This window comes from Alosa sapidissima, chromosome 8, assembly GCF_018492685.1.
Source record: "Alosa sapidissima isolate fAloSap1 chromosome 8, fAloSap1.pri, whole genome shotgun sequence".
Lineage (NCBI taxonomy): Eukaryota > Metazoa > Chordata > Actinopteri > Clupeiformes > Clupeidae > Alosa > Alosa sapidissima.
This window is the reverse complement of record NC_055964.1, coordinates 23,736,395-23,758,205: the sequence shown is the minus strand read 5'-3', so window position 1 is coordinate 23,758,205 and position 21,811 is coordinate 23,736,395. Positions and strand designations below refer to the sequence as shown.

The following is a 21,811-nucleotide window of genomic DNA, read 5'->3' as shown; positions in this document are numbered from 1 at the left end:
TCATGTGACCGATAGATTCACTATAGAATCGCACTACACAGATTATGTGTGGTTCATATATAACTAAGTGGAATCGTGAAATCATTAACTGCACACAGTGCAGGCAGCTTTACGATTTTGATTAAAAATGTAGGATATTGCATAAGACATTCCACACTTGTTTTCTGTTTATAACAGATGACAGGCAAAGGTCTTGCTGTGTAAATACATGTAGAATACAAACCAAAACCCAAACCAGGACCAAATGGTGGGACTATACACAATCAGTGTATTGTGGAGAGTTTACAACACAACAACTCACACTGACTCTCTCCTCCCAACAAGCATTTCTTCTTTCCACTTTCTCCTGATAAATAGCCAGCATTCTCTTCAGGGCACTGAGCTTGGTCTGGTAGTGACTCCTTACTTTAACCACTGTCCTTTCCTGTGGACCCAAGTCAGAAGAAAACCACATCTTTCGAGACAAGAAATTCATTTTTCACAATGTTCAACCATTTCATACCAGCTTTTACTTTCAAACATACAAACGCACCACACACAGAAAGACACACACACAGTCCATCATTTGTATGTGTTAACTGTGTGTGCGTATACATGTACTGTACTGTGCAGAGTGTTCACCTGATTCTCACGTGAGGCGTGGAGAAAATTCTCCTCCAGCTCCTGAACCATCTCCAGATGTTTGTTTCTCATTGCTACCATGTCACCTGCAATCTGATAAAAAATAAATTTAAATTGCAAAAATTACATTAACACGTTCACTACACAGGTTGACTGATAAATAAAATGATATGTGTCATACATCTAAGAGTGTATAGCGAATAACTCGGAATCTGCTGAATCATTCAGTGATGTGATGTGCCACAGAGCACACTAACAATAACAACTTGAGCTCACTCCAGGCAATATCATCTCCAGGCAACAGGGAGAGTGACTGACATGTGACTCACTCCAAAAGAAAAACAAAACTTCCAGCCTCCCCTCCACAACAAGAATACAGTGTCTGTCTCCACCGGCCCAGACACGACGTAGTCACATGCGAAACAAACATGGGTCAGCCCCCACCCAAAAGCTCATCTCCACTGTTGTTTTAATGTCACCAGGAAGGTCAGGTGATGGGCACGTACTTGTGTGATGCACAGTTTGGCTGAGTCATATGGGATGAAAATCTTGAGGTCCATCGCCCCCTCACTCTCCCGATCTCGCAGGTGCCGTCCGTTCATGCAGGACGGGCCAGGCTCTGACAACGTAGAGAATTAATGTTCAATTGCAGATGAACAAAAACCTGTAAGCCCCATGAACTTTTTATGAGTGAATTATTCCAATGACTGGACTCCTACCTGTTAAGTCAATAAATCAAACATTTTAAGGATAACAGCAAATTCAGTGACCTACTCACTTCTGTTTTATCTGAGGTCTGAAGTTCAGTAATTTCCCCTTAGGGATCAATAAAATACAGTTGTACAAGTAATGTTTAATGACCCAGAGCCATTGATTTTTCTACCACTCTGTGATGACTAACGTCCCTCTTAGTTCTATAACACAGGAGACCTGTAGAGGTGGGAATCTACCTGATGGTCTGTGGCCTGATGCCTCACACTGGGGCTTGGCGGAGATCCAGTGCTTGAACGTGTCCCACTTCCTCCTACCTTTGGTTAGCCACGATGCCTCTTGTCCTGCCAGAACATCATATACCTTTTTAATTCAAACTGTATCATTGCCTAGGCAGCAATTACTAACTTCTTTAACAAATGTGGTCTGACTGGATCATGTTGTATAGAAAAGCTGCCATTATCAGGTCAGCAGATTCCTTTTTCTGAGTGGGTTTATGCTATGTTGTGTGGGTTGAGAAGGTTCTTAAGATTTCACCTTATGGTGGTTAGCACACTCTGATGTAATGTAACGGCTAAGAGGCAACCAGAGGTTAAGAGGTAGGGGATTCACTCATTTAGGCAAGCGCAGATCATTCTTCCAATGCCAGGAGTGTCAGTGATATGTGAATGTTATTAGAAACATAGCAAGACATTTCACAAGTGAGATAACAGAATTCCATTTGAATTAGACTATAAAACTGATTAACAACGTGGGTGGGGTTAGTTGATTACAAGAGTCTTCAGCCTTGTAAAAAGGTAAAGAAACATGATCAAGGTATCAGAGATAGGGTTTTTGAGTGTCGTAAGGTGGTAGCTCTGCTGGTGCTATACTAGTAAAAAAATGAAAGAATGCTTCATTTGAAAGAATGCTTAGATTAAGGCATTTCTATGGCCCTGCCTAATGCTGGGAAACTTTTTCCCGTCCAGAAGAAATGTATGTCTGGATGCCCTCTGGTGGCAAAGAATGCAAATGCGTCCAGACCGACAGCCAGCATCTGACTGATGAGGCAAGAAGAGGTCGGTGACACCTTGAGGACAGCTTGCCAGGTCAAAATGCAGTTTCCTCTTACAGTGTTCATAATGTCTGCTTGTGCAAAATGATGACTAAGCAAGATATTTATATCTGTCTTTCACAGAAGCTTACTGCATTGATGCCTAGTGTAAATGTTTTTATGATAATATACAATTTAGGTTCATACATTTTTGTTTTAATTATTAGGGCCTCAAATAACCCAGTATGTATTCAGACACAACCCTATGTTTGTGTGAGTGAAATAACACTACAAGCAATGCATGGTGAATGTCATATAACTTGCTATTATGAGAATATGTCACTGAAAAGAATCACACATAACCCAGATTATTCAATAAAATTGACATTTTATTAATGTAATTAGTGATATGTTATACATTCATGTTTATTATTACTTATAGATATGAATATCAAAATGAAAGGTTACCAAGGCAATAGCATGGACAGTGTCTTAATTATCTACAATCTATGTATGTCTACATCTACAAACATGTGGTCTGTCTGTCAAGAGGTCTGCCTGGCTTTCTCATGCTAAGATCAAACAGTGAATAAATGAAATGTGTATGTGCGACACCCATGAAACATCAAGTCTTCAGGACAGTTCAGTGACATAGTTTTTCAAAATTGTATTCTCTTACAGATACCCTTATTTATGCATTCTTGAATCTTCCTTCAAGAATGACTAACTTGGGAGAAATGTCAAATGCAACAACGATAGCTTTAAGGTTCTAGCTTTAAGGTTCAGGAGCCCTTTTTTGTAGTCACAGCTTTTATACGGAGCCTGAATCATACATAAAATCATGTTTTCATATAGCTTAAAATGGTTGAGGTACAATGTACATTTTATCAGAGAACTGCATCTATGACCTTGGCATAGCTTGTCAGTTATTTGCCCTGTTGGAAATAGCATTATGGCTTTTTGAGTGTGTTGTGCACGTTTTATATACTTATATGATGTACTGTAGGTGAATACTTATACGCATTTCGGCATCTGAACCTCCAAGGAACAGCAAGACCAGTTATGAGGATTTATTGCTGCAAAGTTCACCTGTTTCTCTGTCTTGGTCCAGGTGAGTGTTGTGCATGGCGCATGGGCGGCATGGCCAGGTATCTGCCCGTAGGTCTTGCACGCTTCCTGGCAGATCTTCCATGGCGGGCATGACAGCACGCGTTCGGACCAGGTTGGCACGACCCACTGTTTCATCGGTGTAGGTGGACAGGGTGGTGGTCTCCCATGCCCCTGCAAAAAGACAGGAAAGTAAACAGCTGTCAGCTATAACAGCTATATACAGTAGGTTAAGGACGTGATAAGCAAAAATGCATGTTCAAAGGAATAAAAAACAATCTGAATATAAATTCAAGGCATCTTCCAAAAATGGCTGTTTGTAAATACCACTAATAGTACCATGAGCTCGAATGCCTCCACAAAGATGAATTACATCACATCTGATAATGCTCTCAACATGGTGGTGTTCAGGCCAGACTCTGTGACCGCTCCTGCATTCCAGTGATCCACACCCACATCCAGTTACACACACACACGCGCGCACACACACGCGCACACACACACACACACACACACACACACACACACACACACACACACACGCACACACACACACACACACACACACACACACACACACACACACATACGCACACACACACACACACACACACACACACATACGCACACACAGCTTGTTATGATAACTCCAAGACTGCCACTGTGGGAATTATACTACAGAACTGGAGAGTATCACCCCATGACATTTCCTGCTCAGTATTATTAAATTACATTAAATAATCTATCAGACATTTAATTCAGTCCACACCTGTGCCTTCTGATGAAACTGTATTTTTTTAACCAATGTTTCTTTGATGTGTCACTTCACAGTCGATGGGCATGAAACTGTATGCTACTCCTCTCTAAAATCTCTCACACGCCCTTCCTCTTAGCACACAGTCACAAGTAGCAAGACTGAACCCCTATCATAGGTGATGCGTTACAAGGGGAGCATTTTGCCGGAGGTGTGTGTGTGGCCGTGGAAGCTGAGCTGCACCTACGTTGTTTTTTGGCCGGAGCCACTGAGTGGCTGCGGAGCTTCTTCCCCATGAAGTTCAAAGACATGCAGACATTCTCGTTTCCTGAAGAGTTGAGATACATGGTGGCGGACTTTGACCTAAAAATGAACCAAGAGAGTGTATGTTCAAGACCACAGTTTTATTAAAGTTCAAATTTACTCTTCACAATGTCTGAGATAAGTGTAACACACACCCTGAGATGCACAGAGACGAAAACCTCTGCGCAGTAAGTCTTTGAACACACCATATGAATACATACACATTAGTATATAATTACATGACATCTAACCATCTCCAGACCAGAAGAATGAAGTGCTTGATGTGTACGAAAGCATCCAAACAACTTGCAACATAACCACCATGCATAGTCAGGCATTTCCTCATGATCAATATTTGTATCTTGGAAAATAGCACTACGTGGGTAAGCCAAACTCTTACGAAAGAAAAGAAAAATCACCCAATTAAGTAATCTAGCTCTGCGGAGAGACAGCACATCAAGTGAAGCTCCATCAATCCATCAATCAATCAATCAATCATAAAGTGACAATACCCATATAGTGACAAATTCACAGACAAACTTTAGGTGAGGAAGTCGCATGCATTAAAAAATAATAGACTTCTTTTGAAATGTTACCTTGATGCAATGCAACTCTAACACCTGCTGCAGTGGGGCTGGAGGGAAGCAGGTTGGCGTCCAGGGAAAACTGGAGAGAGGCAGCGTTTTCAGAGGAACTCAACTCTCGACACTGATGAAATATTAAACTCTAGAGTTTGGTTACGGCGGGTATTAGTTTGCCGGCACAGGTAGATCGCAAACCATCATCAGGTTTCCAGTGTGTGTGATAGAGATTGTAACAGGATATTTTATAGAACTGCCTCTCTCTCTCTCCATGTTCATCTCTCTCTAATAAATAAGCCCTGAATAAGCGAGACGCACATACACACACACACAAACACACACACACACACACACACACACACACACACACACAACAATAAAACTGGGGATATCATAGTTGAAGAAACACACCACAAAAGCTGACCCTTAGTCGGCATCAAACTAAATAATTACATCTGATCTGATGAGCAGGCCATACCTGATCTAGTCATCACATGATACACGTGGTTACGTCAATGCATCACACCTACTGATCCACACCTTCTTTGACACACTGACTGACGTTAATCATGCCCTCATCCAGTTAGAGTAATGGGACCCACCCTCTCTTTGGCAATACACCATTCATCATCACTGTAACCGAGCACTAAAGGTTGTGGTGCACTGGCTTACACACCATGACCAACCCTGCTGCTGGTTGCATGAAGTGAAGATATAAACATTCATGTCTGTTGGCTATACAAAGAAATATCATGACACTGACCCACACTGCCACAGCTGTAAAGCAATGCTAGATTACGTTTATGAAACCACCTGAAGACCTTAAGGAATGTGGATGACTTTCAAACCAGGGTCTTGAATTGGGGAATAGAAATGACTAGCCAGGACATACAATGGTCATAGTTCTAGGAGTGTGTAACACTTACACACTGTGCATCGATTCCATAAGAAAATCCATATCCTGAAAACATAGTGAAACAATTGCATTCAATTGTTTTTCATAGATGTAGAATACCCAAAATATGACCACACAATTCCTTTTTCAGAGGAATTTTCAACAGGGTGTGTCAGGACCATAGAGTCACACCACCAGGTATGCTGACACTGTATTGGGGTGCAGTGGATGTGGACATGAAATTCTCACAGGTCTTAGCTAGGACCTGCTGTTGCCTTCTGTAGCTCACGGTCCCAACTCCAAAATACCAAAACTGATTGCTTCTGTAATAACAGGCCTCATGGAAAATGGGGTGTACAAACAAATTTCTTATTATGTTTGTGCATATCCACATTCCATTTTCTAATTCTAAATGAAATTTAAAGTTTAGGAACAGTGTGTGTAAAGCTTATAAAGGCTTTAAGAGCAGATTTTAACTGGAGCAAGACAATGCATGAATGTAGGCCTAGTTTCGGTGCGTCACATGAAACACAATAGATAGATAGATAGATAGATAGATAGATAGATACTTTATTGATCCCCAGGGGAAATTCAAGGTCTCAGTAGCATACAGACAACACACACACACATTCACTAACAGCAGAAAAAGTAATTAAAAGTATATAATATAAAAACACAACTAAGCAATAAGGACAGTAGAAGATAAAGAATATACTAAATATACTAAAATACAAATTATACTAACATACTAACAACTAACACTTAATCTAAATCAATTCTAAAAACAGTATCCACATAGTGGTGATTAATCAATCAAGAGGCGCTTGCAATGACTGAGGCAGGGACTGAGCCTGTGATTCTCTGTGCATAGTAAGGTATGGTAAGGTACTCTGTGTGAGTGAGTGTCATGGTGATAGTGCAATGGTGATAGTGGTCATGGTGATAGTGCAAATGAGTAAGTCCAACAGTGCAACAGTGCAAGAATAGAGTCTATCTATATATATATAACTATTTTAAGAAAAGGTATAAGTGTGGCCACAGTTCGGCTATGGCATGGAGGGAGGGGTTATGCATATGTGCTAATGTGCTAATATAGCACGCAAACAGACAGTGAGGCAGAAAGACAGTGGTAAAAAGTGGCTAGTGGACAGACAGTATCCAAACATGGAGGGGATGAAGAGGCAGACAGACTATGCAGAGAAGTCTATCTCTCCTCTTCCCTTAAGTGAAGCATTGAACAGTTCAATGGCCCTGGGGATAAATTACTTCCTCAGTCTGTCTGTTGTGCAAGGCAGTGAGCGAAGTCTCCAGCTGATCAGGCTCTTCTGCTTAACAATAGTGCTGTAGAGTGGGTGACACTCATTGTCCAAGATGTTGATCAGTTTGTTCAGGGTCCTTTTGTCAGATATTGAAATGATGCACTCCAGTTCAGCTCCCACTACAGAGCCAGCTTTCCTTACCAGCCTGTCAATTTGCCCCGCATCCTTCTTCTTTGTGCTTCCTCCCCAGCATACCACTGCATAGAAGAGGACGCTGGCAACAACAGACTGGTAGAACATCCTGAGGAGCTTGCTGCACACATTGAAGGACCGCAGCCTCCTCAGGAAGTACAGCCTGCTCTGCCCTTTCTTGTAGAGTGCGTCAGTGTTGGCTGACCAGTCCAGCTTATTGTCCAGGTGGAGACCCAGATACTTGTAGGCAGACAAGGGGGATTCGAGTCACATGACTTGACTCGAGTCACATTTTTTAAGACTTGAGACTTGCTTGATCATCATGTATAAAAGACTCGACTTGACTTTGACTTGCTATTCATGGCTTGAGACTTGACTTAGACTTGAGACAAATGACTTGAAATGACTTGACTTTTTATTTTTTTCATAGATATTAAGGAGTTAACTTTACGATTTGGTGCTGTTGCATGAGTCACGTGAGCGAACCTCTGATGATTTACCCATGTTTTCATTTTAAAATAAGCTACAATAGGCTAGTTATGAACTGCTGGAGTTTTATTTGTAACAAACAAATAGACATTGCATTCATTCAAGCCACATAGCCTAGGCCTACATCTGAACGGTTTATAGAATAAGATGAAATGTGTAAATTAATAAAAATAAATGTATTTCAAGTAGACCTATTATAAAATAGCCTATTATTGTTTCAATATGCCTCAAATATTAGGTAGCCTAGCTACATCAAATCATGAAAATATATTCAAACAGTTCAAGTTACACCTGTCCTGACCTGTCACATCTCCAGGGAACCAATAATGTTGAAAAAGTGAACTAATCAATCAATCAAACGCTGCCGCCGACGTCACTGCCAAACTTTGACAAGCGCGACAGTGCAATGGGTTTTAGGACCGTCAATAGACCTCTCCAGAATAAGTCCCGCCTCCGTAACTTCCGTATCCATCCAACTTCCGGGCGTCGATTGTCTATGGGAAATAACATGGCGTTTCGAAATATCATACCGGTAAAACATCTGTAGGTAGCGAAGTAGAAAAAGCTGGTGGGCAGATTGGCCTACACACTTCTGCCATCTAGTTTCCACTGGATTTTTTGATTGTCGATGCCGTTTAAGTAGTATACTATAGACATCATCGCCATACATCATCTGTGAAGCCAAACATTATTATGTTTTGGTATAAACGTAGAGCCTTCCATATTTGCAAGTTAGCCTACCTCAGTCTGTCTCATTTGATCTGGCACTTGCTGTTGGTCTGTCGCGTCGCGTCACTTGGTATAATGACAGGTTCGCTTGCGTGACGCATGCAACAGCACCTAAGCAGATTTTAATCGTAAAGTTAACTCCTTAATATCTATGAAAAAAATAAAAAGTCAAGTCATTTCAAGGCATTTGTCTCAAGTCTAAGTCAAGTCTCAAGTCATGAATAGCAAGTCAAAGTCAAGTCGAGTCTTTTATACATGTTGATCAAGCAAGTCTTAAACACTTAAAAAATGTGACTCGAGTCTGACTCGAGTCAAGTCAGGTGACTCGAGTCCCCCATGTCTGGTCTGAGCATACCTAAGACCAATCGCTCCATTGTTTTCATCACATGTGATGTAAGAGCGACAGGTCTGTAGTCATTAAGCACTAGGGTGTGGCTTCTTAGGGACAGGGGTGAGACATGATGTCTTCCACAGTGTTGGGACTTGTCAAAGGCATAGGCTCAAATTGAAGATGTGCTTCAGTGGCTCCCCCAGTTCAGCAGCACAGGCCTTGAGTAGCCTTGGACACAGTCTGTCAGGCCCCGCTGCTTTATTGATGCGCAGTGTCTTTAGTTAGGCTCTCACTTGATCTGTTGTGATGATGGGGGGTGTAAGGGGAGGGGAGGGGTGCATCTGGGATCTGTGTGTCTGATGGCTGTTGACTGAGGTCGTTGTCACCTCATTGTTCGTGATCACCATGTGGAGGAGGGGTGCAATATCCAGTGATGGTGGGGGTACGATAGCCTGTGATGATGGAGGTGAGTGTTGCACTGGTATTGAGGGGGTGTGGGGGTGGGGGCTGGGGGATGGTGGACAAACCACCGCCATTGGAGCTGGAGCAGGGCAGTCAAACCTGTTGTAGAAGTGGTTCAACTGGTTCGCCCTGTCCAGGTCCCCCTCCACAGAGATGCTGCTCTTCTTCAGGCCAGTGATCATCTTCATGCCGTCCCATGCCTCCTTCAAGTTGTTTTCCTGCAACTTCTGTTCCACCTCCCTTCTGTAGTCCTCCTTAGCCTCCTTCAGCTTGACTTTGAGTTCCCCTTGCACGAGCCTCAGCTCTGCCATGTCCCCCTCTCTGAACGCCATATTTTTCCTGTTAAGAAGGGTCTTGACATTGCTGGTTATCCAAGGCTTGTTGGGAAAGCAGCGTACAGTTCTGGTGGGACAATAGATTGACCATATTGTCAGAGGTGGAAAAAGTATGAAAATATTGTACTCAAGTAATACCTTGATGAAATATTACTCAAATACAAGTTAAAATACTGATCTGAAAATGTACTCAAGGAAAAGTAAAAAGTAGTTCATCTAAAATGTACTTTAAGTAAAAGTTACTTAGTTACTTTTTTTTTTGGGGGGGGGGGGGGGGGGGGACCAGAACAACCAGTTTTACTAAAGACTTTCTAATGAGGAGATACAGCACTCAAAAAATCCTCCATAGTAATGCATGGGGTTAGTTTGTAACTGCCAATATGGCAGTTGTCTACACATCATATGTCTACACATATCACAACCCTTCGGCGACAAAACGTCGACATGTGAATACATTGAGCCAATCATGTGGTATGTTGTAAAATACATTGAGCCAATCATGTGGTGTGCTGTGAAGACATCGTGCCAATCATCTGTTGTGATCTCGCTGCTGGAGCAAGATTGGTGTCGTGAAGCCTTACGCACACGCATTTCTGCTGAAATAGATGCACGATAAGTGCCCAAAAAGTGTTGCAATATGGCCGCCGAGTGGAGATACTTGCCTGAAAAGGACATTGAGAAATGGAGATCTATGTGAAAAATCACCAGAGTTCTCCTTTAAGTTTGAGCAGTAGTTGATTTTCAAAGTTAGTTGCACTCATCCTTGGGTCGCTTTGCAGTGAAAAGTAATCCAGCACAACTGAAAAGCCCCTCACAGGCAGCTGAGGCAGGCAGGCCAATATTGAGTTGCAGAGTTTTTTTAATATTTGGAAACGAGCAGAAGGTTCAGCAGATTAAAGGGCGTCGTACTGGGGGGGAAAGTGGGAAGTATAGGGCCCCAATGGAGAGGACCCGTGAAAAGTGGAATACAGGGGGCACAACATTTTCACCAGGCATTAGTAATAACTCAGGTAATCCACACATAAAAAATCCAAACAACTCCATAAGTAGAGTCATGTAATGAAGTGGAATAACACAGGGGAAAAGTATTGAACACGCTAAGAAAAAGCACTAAGGCAAGGAAAGGGAAGGAACGAGCTGGAATCTGTATAGAGAGTAGTTATCCTTTCTATCTGTGCAAATTAATATAAGCTTGGTTAGTAGCCTACATATTGATGGGCTATAAAAAGGTTTTTCATTACCAAGGTGTCACACAAGAAACATTTCATGATGGATAAAAGCAAAAAGCTCTCCCATGACCTTTGCAACCTTATTGATGCAAAACATATCAATGAAACTGGTTACAGATGCATTTCAAAACATCAGAATCTTTCAGTAAGCAGCATGGGAGCCATTATCTGCAAGTGGAAGAAACATCACTGCATCATCAACCAGCCATGCACAGGATCTCCTCGTAATATTTCTGACCAGGGAGTCAGAAGGATAGTCAATTCCAAGAGCCAAGGACCACTCGGAGAAAGCTCCAGAAAGACTTGAAGGCAGCCAATTCAATTAAATAGTTCTGGAAGTAACTAAAGATCAGGATTCACAAGAGGGACCCCTGGAATCTGTTTAGAACAATACGTTTTGTCATACAGGAAATGTCTTGAAGCTGTCTTTACAAAGGCTTTTCCACAAAGTATTGAAGAAATTTCAGTAGGCACGTTCAATACTTTTTTCCTGTGTCATTCCACTTTAATACACAAAACTCTTATGTTTGGATTTTTTTATATGTGTGTTAATATAATGTGTGGTGAAAATTTCGAATAGACTCACTGGAAGTTCAGGCTAATTACTGAAAGAAAAAAAAATAAGCGTTCAATACTTATTTCCACCATATATTTATTTTACCTGAATATTTTAATTTCCAAATTAAATGTCAAAATGAATGTCAGACGAAATTTAAAGTTTGACTTACTGGATTTTGTATACAAAACATAGTGAAAACTGTGTAAGGTCACTCTCCCTTGCTAAAGAGCTAAATGGTTTAGTCCGCCTGCACTATTCATAAAGTAGTCTCTTTTGTTTATTTAGTTGAGCATCGCTAGTGGACCGCTAATTGTTTTGCTGCTGGTGCAATGTCTTTCTCTAAGAAAGCCAAGTCAGGTTACTAAAAACAAAGGCCAAAACAGGAAAAAGAGAGACATCAAAATGAGGGGAAACAACTGCTAATAAACTTCTTTCCAAAGAAAGGTGAGCACAAACGTAAAAACACGAAATCCCATGGTGTTTGCTTAAATATCTCCGCAATCATTAGTGCTAAAACGAACTGAGACAACCGATTGGAATAGCGAAAAAACACTTTCATAGGTAAGGCTAATCTGATGCATTTCGTGATCCAGTCTCCATCACTTTCAGAAAGACTGCATGGCGCCAGCTTGATTCATGTCCTGTTGTAGGCTACATGCTGATCATTATCACTAGGCTAGTGGTTTAGGGCGCGATTTTTTTCTCTCCCTTTCCGCTTTCGTTAGTCTTAACTTTTTTTTACTCAAGTAACGGATGGGATTTTTGATGTAGCGAAGTACAATACTTCACTCAAAATGTAATCAAGTAAAATTTCAAATACCGATTTTATAAACTACTTAAAAAATACAAAATACACAGAAAAACTACTCAATACAGTAACGTGAGTAAATGTATTTCGTTACTTTCCACCTCTGCATATTGTATAACTGCAAAGCCTTATCATAGGCATGTTACATTCATGACATGAAATGTAGAACTTAATTGAACAAAAATGGCAAATTACGCAGTCGGCTAAACATTTTAAACTTGGCATGAACCCAGCAACAGTGCTTGCATAACTTAAAACACAAACTGAAGAAACAGCTTGGACAATCCTACTGCAAAGTCTTTCCTTAGGTAGGCATGCAACATAAAAAGTTGAATACACCTGACAATTAAACGGAGCTGCCGCCTGTTCTCGATTTGACTGATTCTTGAGCTCTCAGAGCAGTGTTGACTTGGGCGTCTTTTTTAGATGGTGAAAGTAATTGGACTGGCAAGACTGACAAGTAGACGGGCCTAGGCCCGCCTGTGGCTCGATTTGAATTTGAATCTCTGTTTGAATGAAGTTGTAGCCCCTCTTTACTTTGATCAGTGTGCTTGTTGAACGATGTGTGTCCCTATTTCCCTGTCATAGCTACTGTCTTTGGTGTAATATGGCCAAAATTTGTCGCTAGATCTAGCAACAAAGTCACTAAATTGTCAACACTGAGCACTGACAGGTCTAGACCAAGAAAATGACTTGGATAGACTTCCAGGTCACAGAAATCGGAACAAATAAATATCAAAATCAGTTTCGGATTTTGATTCTCAATTGAATATCAAATGAACGAATGATACACGGACCGATGATGTTCACTCACTGACTGATTGCCGGAAAAAATGAAAACAGGTGGTTTGAGAAGCACAAGTTGCAAAATTCTACATGAAACGTCTCCAAAGCTTTCTTGCAACATCAACATGCACTACCAGTATTTCAGTTGTGTCAAGCTATATCAACCGCTTGGTTGCAATGCGCGCTCTCACCGTGCGTCAGTGTGGAAACTTCACCCTCCTCCTCCAAACCCACTATAAACTTCCAGCCAAGGCGGAACATGTCGTCCGCGGCGTTGCTAGGTGGGGTTTCATTGGTATAAATACACGGCTTTCACTCCTCCCTACGCCCCGTTGTCAGTCTCAGAAAGGAAAAGGTCTGTGCAGTGAGTAGGTAAGCCGTGATTTCCTCTACTAATACACCTGGTAATGTGCGGTCATCAAATTGTTTACAAACGTGAATTGGAATGCAAAGGTGTAGGCCTACAAATTAAACTTCAGTGTCTGTTGTTCTGTACCTCTGGACAAAGTGTTGTCATAGCATAGACCAATCCGGAAGGAAAGAGTATGTTGTGGTTTATAGTTTACAGAGACAGGCTAGAATTTCATCTCACGACGTAAAACTCATTTTATGTACACCGTCGTGATTTTGTTGGAAAGGTGTCCACCATAAATGCCTTTGGAATTTGGGCGTGGCACTTTTTTTCTTTCTTACTGCCAATTTGTCTGTTCATTTGTGAGTCAGAATGTCTTGGCATGTGCAGAACTGTGATTTAAAAAAAACTTATTTCATGAATAGGCTACATAGCTGATTAAATAAATAGTGGTTGACAACAGTGTACATATCTCCTAAACCTTAACCGTAGAGAAGTGATGCAGTAAACCGCATAGACTGCTCAGATCAGTGAACCATTTGTAAAGGTATCAGGGACTGGCATTTTTGGGCTAGCAGTGGCACAGTGGCCAAATCTGTCTTTCATTAGTGCTGTGACTACTCGTGCCTAGTTTAAGACCTACAGTGATAAACTCTTCTCTTGATTGTGCCTGTACAGACACATCCTTCACCATGTCATTTATCCAGCAATTCCTTGAGCAGACGGTCTATCTGGGCGTACCAGAGGACTTGGTAAGTTTGCACAACTTTGGCTAAATCAGAGCAGAACATTTTTAGTTTTTTTCTTCTTCAGTGGAAAAAGTTACTAGCAGTCTGCGTTCATTTGATGAGAGAGATGTGGGAGGAGTGGTGGAGTAAGGGTGAGCGAGGAAGAGAGAGACTCACAGAGAAAGAGAGGAAATCACTTTTTTGGCAGCGTGACTCAGAGGAGGAGGAATGTTCTCTCCACTGCTCTCCCCTCCCAACAAACACCATGCAAACCCTTCACCGTTGCTGTGTTTTTGTAACCTTTGCTGAACCATTTTGTCAGAAGAGGATTTCTTTTTGTTTTCTTTTTTAATTTATGCTTTTCTGTCGCCTGTGCAATATCGTTGACTTCACATTTGCTGTTGCCAACAGAAATACAAGGGGACAGTGACTCCTTACCCACAATTCAGTGCAGAAGGCGATGCTGGTGTTTTAGACAAAGCCATCAAAGTCAAAGGTCAGAGACAATGCAAGACAAAACAACTTTACTGTCAACTGATACATCTGCCCATGTAAACAATATTCCTGAAACGGGCCTAATCTGTTATGACCATACATTCCTAGAGTGGTGTGATCGTAAAAAGCTCTTTGACAGTGTAGCAATGATTGACCCCTTACTAGTTGTACACATACAGTACCTGTGCAGGCCCTGGCGTGTGTGTGTGTGTGTGTGTGTGTGTGTGTGTGTGTGTGTGTGTGTGTGTACACTAAATTCCCTCCTCTTCGCACCCACGTCCAATGTAAACTCACACACCTTACTGTCGTGTCACTGTTGTACTAAGTGTTGTCTGTGTGTGTGGAAGCAGCCGACTCACTCTTCTACTGCAAACCAAATCTACCCTTGGGTATAAATAAAGTTACCTTACCTTAGTGCATCGCTTGCTGATGCCTGAGCTTTGAGCCTGGGTGAGTCTGCATAGGCTTGTCTCAGCTGAGGATGTACTGTATCCATATCATGGACTGTGCCCTACAGGTGTGGATGAGACCACCATCATCGATGTGCTGGTGAAGCGGAGCAATGCCCAGCGCCAGCAGATCAAAGCTGCTTACATGAAGGCCGCTGGCAAGGTAACACTCGCTCTTACACACACACACACACAAAAACACAAACTGCCCACACACTTGAATGTTTATGTACAGATGCATAAACACATTACAAACACACTCATTTGTATACCCACAAGCATGCTTTATTTATAGATGTGGCATGCACGCACCACGTACACCACTCATGTGATCATCCGCAGCCAGCCTCCCTTGTGACCCCACTGTTGTCTCTGTGGCTGTGTGCTCTGTGTGTTTAGCCCCTGGAGGGAGCTCTCAAGTCAGCCCTGAACGGGGAGCTGGAGGATGCGGTGCTGGCTTTACTCAGGACCCCCGCCCAGTACGACGCCCAACTGCTCAAACTTGCCATGAAGGTCAGAGTTCATTTTTTTTTTTTTTTTTTCATTTCATTGAGCTCGATGGTGTTTTATGCCCCCAACGTCGTCTTCCAGGCAACACTGCCACCGCTGACTTAAAGGCACCTAATCCTAAACCTAACCCCAACCCTAACCCTAACCTTAACCCATGCCTAATCCTAGTGCCTTCCAGGCAGCGCTGCCCTGAAGACAACGTTGGGGGCATAAAATACCAAGAAACGTTCATTTATTTGCTTATAAGGACACATTTTAATCACTTTGTCTATGTGCCAGTGTTAGCCAGCTGGCTAATTTTCAACTGTAGTTCTTTGACAAGATGGACTTTACATATTGGGTAGGCGTGTGAGGTATACAGTACATGGGACAGATGAGTGTTAATAAGTGTTTATATTTATGAAAATTGTACATTTGTGTTTGTGTTAAGATTAGCATTCCCACACTCCATGAAAGTGCTGAAATGTTAAACCTACTGTAGTCAAGGGCTCCAAGGTCGATGACATTGTAAGAGAAGTCCACCGCATAAAAATGTGACCGCAAAATGTCTGTCTCAGCAGAGGCCGTCACTACAACTCTCGGTCTAGGAGGCCTTGTTGGTGCCATTATAGGTGAACTGACTTCATGGCTAATGAGACAAATAACTAAATGAATGCTTAGAGGAGGATGCAAGGGATTCCTCAAATTCCCCAAAAGGGCAGGAGGCATGTCAGGTGCATTTTGTGTTTGCATTTATTGTACAATTCATTGTTTGTTTGGATAGGAGTGTTTGCTTCACATATTGAGTTCCTTTGTTGCATGAGGTTTGGGGAACCATCAGAGATTCCTCCTGCACGCTCGGCTTGGCTCATTTCACAACCACTCCTTGGAACCACTCCAGCCTGTCTGTTGCCACTCTGTTGTTGAGTGGGCGGGTATCCATCAGTGCTAAAGGAACACTGTGCTGCCATCCCTGATTCGAATCCAACACATTTTAGTCAAATTTGCAAATGGCTCCTCATGATTCTCTAGCTCTGCTGAGTGTGGTCTGGTGTACATACACAGTCCTGGATTTGTCAATGGGATTCAAATATAATAGCTCCAACTGAGCCATAAACAATTTCAGCTGACGTGATGCTTCAGGAGCAGAAAATAACAACAACCTTTCACCAGACTCATGAACACTACCTTTAAAACGCTCCCTGTTTGATGTTCCATTTTCTCTCCATCTCTATTCAGGGACTAGGTACAGATGAAGACACACTGATTGAGATCCTAGCCTCCAGGACCAATAGAGAAATCAGAGACCTCAAATTGGCTTACAAAGAAGGTGTGCCATTTTTTTCCTTTCTTATTCTTCATTTTGTTGGCTCAAATCAGACAGCCTAGGGGTGCCATCACTTGTGTGAAAGTAGTATTGCCAAATTTCTGGCCAAGCCCAATGTGTTGTATTTATTGTATCGGAGAAAATAATTTGGAATGGGTCATGCAGGGAGCCTACCTATTTTCTTTGTGATTGCCTCTATTACACAGTAAAACTACAATCTTAAGGTAGGTCTACTCAGTCATAAGGTAAATCATTGCTGTTTAACCAGGTGAAGAAACATTTTAGCTGCTCTTACAATTGGGTGCATACTGTATGTTCCCACCACATGACTATGAACTGACACGTGTAAAACAATGCCAAACAATGCACATTTGACTACTGACAATTTAAGGTCTGCTCTGGGCACACCCTCTTTATAATCAGATATCTGGATCTAAACAGTGATTCAGAATCTCACATAAACCCATAAACCCGTGTTTTCTCTACTAGATATTTTTTTAGCAGTGGTGGCAGGCCAGTCCTTTATTTGGTGAACGGGGGTGCAAATTATCTCCTTTACTTTGTTTGGTTAGGCCTATCCGCGATTCACATTAAAGGTTGTATCAGCTATTGCAGGCCCAAAAAATGCCCAAACATAAATTATCATATCATCTAATCTTTCCTAACGATCCGCTAGCTGCCTGCCCCATAAGCAGGCCGTCAAAAAAAACGTGCCTCTTTCGGCAGCCTATTGTAGGCTCTGAGATCTGTACACAGAAACATTTGCTATCAACAAGTGTTGCCAACCACTCAAAAATGAAGTGTTCCAACCAATAACCGACGAGATGCGTGTTCAGGAGAGTTTCAATTGCACAGGAGAGAGGGGGAGGGAGTAGCGAGCTAGCTTTGTATTGCTGATTACTGTTAAACTGCGATAATGTGCAGCCAGCGGAACGGTATAGCCTGATGAAGCAGTGGGCACTACTAATGAAGCAGTGGCAACCGCTACAAAACAAGAGGAAAACACTGTGGAAGAAAGTTAATGTTTTTACAATAAACTAGGCTACATCAACATGCGTGATTGTGATGTTTACTGAGTGTAATCTTAGGTAATGGCATGTATGAAAACTAGTATTGCCAGGCAATACTACAATGAAAGTTAGTATTGCCGTAGCAATACTGGCATGACGGCGCCCATGAGACAGTCCATCAGATTTCGGTTACAAACCGCTACATTGGTCTTGTAACACAACCAGTTCTTATTTGCCTGATGAAGATCTGTTGAGATTGAAACATTGCCTTTTAGAAATAAATAAAGTATCTCTTGGAGCCCATACAGTGTGCAGATCATCTCCTCTCTCTGACACGCTTTGTCTGGCACCTGTTACAACATATTTTGGATGTGCGCACCCGTCTCTACACATACTTGTAACACAACCAACTATCTTTGTTTTGTTGCCATAGAATACAAAAAGGAACTGGAGGATGACATCAAGTCCGACACAGGTGGTGAATTCAGGAAGGCCCTTCTTGCTCTTTGCAAGGTAGACATTTGGTTAGAGAAAACAAAACAAAACATGCCAGAGCACCATTTGACCATTTTTGTTATTCTGTTGCAGTCAAAGTTTCGCTGTGTATATAGCCATAATTACCCTTCTCTTATTTTCTTGCATTCAGGCCAGCAAGGCTGAGGACAACATTGTGAACGATGACCGAGCTGACAGCGACGCCAGAGTATTTACCGTTCCTTGATTCTCTCACATTTATGGCACATTGGAGCCACACATTGAGCTGGCCTCAAGTGCTAATTTAGTTTTGCGTAGTAGACACCATGTCCAAGAGAATGTGTGTTCCTGGCTCTAACTGTCACTCCTCTTCTTAGGCGATCTATGAGGCTGGAGAGCAGAGGAAGGGCACGGACTGCTCCGTGTTCATCGACATCCTCACCAGTAGAAGTGCTCCTCAGCTCCGAAAAAGTATGATTTAGACTTTGTTTCTTTTTTTTCTAGTTTCTAGTCTGCTCAGTAGCTTTCCAGGGGGGTATTCCAAGTACTTGGTTTAGTGACAAAACTGGGTAGGTGTACTCATAGTAAGGGGTAAACCTCCTAATAGATGAGCTGTATGGCTTCATTTTCCTAACAAAACAATGCCATATAGGGCTCTTGTTGTAGGAGGTTTACCACTTACTCTGAGTTAACTTAGCCAGGTTTGTCCCTAAACCACGTACTTGGCATACTCCCCAGCTTTAGCATATTTGTTTGTTTGTTTTTGCTGTGAATGGCATACTCAACAAACATATTGACCCTTTCAACAAGGTAAACAAAAACAATGCTTGAACGTTCTATTTGGGCCCCAATCTACTTCCTCTGCATTAAGATAACATATGGAATGTTAAAACGGAAGCCTTGTGGGGCCAACTATGATGCTGAGAATGGAACTCTCTTGAAAGGGTCTATAACTGAAAATACACAAAACATGCTGTTCTGTACATCACATGTTGTCTGCTGGTGTTTACAGTGTTCCAGATGTACTCCAAGTACAGCAAAGTGGATGTCTCCAAGGCCATTGACTTGGAGTTGAAGGGGGATATAGAGAACTGTCTGACTGCTGTAGGTAAGAGACAGGCTGTGTCAGAAATGCTGCACCAGAGTGCTACACCATTGCCACATGTACACAAAGTACACAAATCATCTTGACAGATGTTACTCATTCTTATCTTTGATATTATATGTATAATAAGATGTATATAATTATATGTTCATTCTTGAATTTCAGTGAAATGTGCTGGAAGCAAACCTGCCTATTTTGCTGAAAAACTCTATGAATCTATGAAGGTAATATCAAATTTCTAAATGTTCTTTCTTTTTGTAAAACCAGTGCTGTCACAAAAGCAGTAATGTTCATTGACATTGTTCCTGATGTCTTGTCCTGTATTGGTTTTGAAGGGCAAAGGAACCAGGACTAATATCCTGACCAGAGTCCTGGTGAGCCGCTCTGAGATCGATCTGGTAAAGATCAAGGAGGAGTACAAGAAGAAATATGGCAAGACCCTGTATCAGGACATTTTGGTAAGCCATTATGCAACATGCATAAATTAAACATCTGCTAGGACTAACAGTTCAAGAATGATTTTGCAATACTGAGGAAATGCTTTCTTCTGACTCTAGGATGACACCAAAGGAGACTATGAGAAGATCCTTCTGGCCATTTGTGGGGACAACTAAGCATGCCCATATTGAAGAAGCTCATGAAAATGAAAAATTGCATAGTGTTACACACCAAAACATCTCTGAAAATTGGAAGCTTTAAGTTGCCATATTAAAATAAAATCCTCCAGTGGAGACTCTGGATATTCTTATACCAGCTGTGTTAGTGTCTGTGTGTGTGTGTCATGTGTGTAACTCAGTGAAAATATAAGAGCAATGTAAAGCAAGATATGCACAGTATTTTGTCCAGATATATTCCAAAATAAATCAAATAACTTTAATCAGTGCCAGCTGTGCAGATTGCACACAGCCATGATTGTTGTGTTGGTTCCAAAGTACCAAAGAGGCATGTTAGCTAGACCACAGAATGGACAGGGGCTATGATTTCAAAATCAATCGATCAATCACAATGTCTAACCTGCTGGCAAGCTCATGAAGTATTTACATTTTTGAGTTTAACAGCTGATCAGTCAAAACCACAGTAAACAGAAAGAAATTTCCTTGAATTTCCCCTTGGGGATCAATAAAGTATCTATCTATCTATCTAAATGGCGCAAATGCAAACTTCAGACCACCATGAAATCCATAATGAGATGCTCTGCACATATAACTCTGAAATATGCAAAGCAAGACAGTGTTTCTTCTCTAACATCATCAGTATAATTACAAATAACACTTGTGTACTATTTTCTACCATTGAGAAGTTAACAAATCCCCCTCACAATTAGCACCTGAACTTCTCTCAAGTAATATATGCACTGAGTTTGAATCAGACTCAACATATCTTCTCAATTACTAACATCCGGAACTTCAAACAGCTACATGTACAAAGGGAGGGAAACTTAACTTCATGTCAGTTCAGCTTGATGGACTACGAAACTCTTGATCCTCAAAATGGTACAGAATCGCAGCTCTTCCACATGTGGCTTAGACACTCTGCCTACCAATTTCTTCAAAACTGTTTTTCACTTTATAGCGGCAAATGTTACCTTGTGTGTTTTATGTCTTTATTTTTAAAACTATTGTTTGACTATTGCCCTTCTATGCACATTGAATGGCCTCTGTGTATGAAATGCGCTATATAAAAAAACTTGACCTGACTTGACTTGAAACAGATTCCTAGAAAACACTTTCCAGGAAAGGCCTCCTCCCAGCTCTAGGTGAACATACAGGTTAATGCCATGTGGTCAAAGGCACTAAGAGATTCAAGCAGACTGGTTGTTATAGGTGGATCATAGTGAGCACCAGCCACAACTTAAATGTAGACTTCTCAAAATGTACAATCAGATTTCGGTTACAAACCGCTACATTGGTCTTGTAACAAATCCAGTTCTTATTTGCCTGATGAAGATCTGTTGAGATTGAAACGTTGCCTTTTAGAAATAAATAAAGTATCTCTTGGAGCCCATACAGTGTGCAGACCATCTCCTCTCTCTGACCTGTTACAACATATTTTGGATGTGCGCACCCGTCTCTACAAATACTTTAACACAACCAACTATCTTTGTTTTGTTGCCATAGAATACAAAAAGGAACTGGAGGATGACATCAAGTCCAACACAGGTGGCACATTTAGGAAGGCCCTTCTTGCTCTTTGCAAGG

At 41.6% G+C, this 21,811-nt stretch overlaps 2 protein-coding genes across 2 annotated transcripts; one reads left to right on the top strand and one right to left on the bottom strand.

Annotated features, from left to right (window-relative positions):
* Positions 1-407: 407 nt before the first annotated feature.
* On the bottom strand, positions 408-8,781 carry LOC121715730. The gene is made up of 7 exons (XM_042101626.1): positions 8,687-8,781; positions 4,474-4,589; positions 3,455-3,646; positions 1,572-1,676; positions 1,128-1,240; positions 606-714; positions 408-424 (listed from the first exon to the last, which is right to left on the bottom strand). Exons 2-7 carry the CDS (start codon positions 4,571-4,573, stop codon positions 408-410), a joined length of 636 nt encoding a protein of 211 aa, XP_041957560.1. The 5' UTR covers positions 4,574-4,589; positions 8,687-8,781.
* Positions 8,782-13,392: 4,611 nt separating this feature from the next.
* anxa1a (annexin A1a) lies at positions 13,393-20,363 on the top strand. Its single transcript, XM_042101721.1, has 13 exons — positions 13,393-13,556; positions 14,215-14,288; positions 14,676-14,760; positions 15,277-15,371; positions 15,608-15,721; positions 16,937-17,027; positions 18,468-18,547; positions 18,681-18,737; positions 18,886-18,979; positions 19,521-19,616; positions 19,779-19,837; positions 19,949-20,071; positions 20,171-20,363. Exons 2-13 carry the CDS (start codon positions 14,229-14,231, stop codon positions 20,225-20,227), a joined length of 1,011 nt encoding a protein of 336 aa, XP_041957655.1. The 5' UTR covers positions 13,393-13,556; positions 14,215-14,228; the 3' UTR covers positions 20,228-20,363.
* Positions 20,364-21,811: the final 1,448 nt, after the last annotated feature.

Coding starts and splice junctions, on each gene's coding strand:
- LOC121715730 (XM_042101626.1), bottom strand. CDS start 4,573: ATGTATCTCAACTCTTCAGGAAACGAGAATGTCTGCATGTCTTTGAAC. Junction 1,241..1,571: donor ATCAGGCCACAGACCATCAG/GTAGATTCCCAC, acceptor CTACGTTGTCAG/AGCCTGGCCCGTCCTGCATG. Junction 715..1,127: donor CCAAACTGTGCATCACACAA/GTACGTGCCCAT, acceptor ATTTTTTATCAG/ATTGCAGGTGACATGGTAGC.
- anxa1a (XM_042101721.1), top strand. CDS start 14,229: ATGTCATTTATCCAGCAATTCCTTGAGCAGACGGTCTATCTGGGCGTA. Junction 14,761..15,276: donor CAAAGCCATCAAAGTCAAAG/GTCAGAGACAAT, acceptor TGTGCCCTACAG/GTGTGGATGAGACCACCATC. Junction 15,372..15,607: donor ACATGAAGGCCGCTGGCAAG/GTAACACTCGCT, acceptor CTGTGTGTTTAG/CCCCTGGAGGGAGCTCTCAA.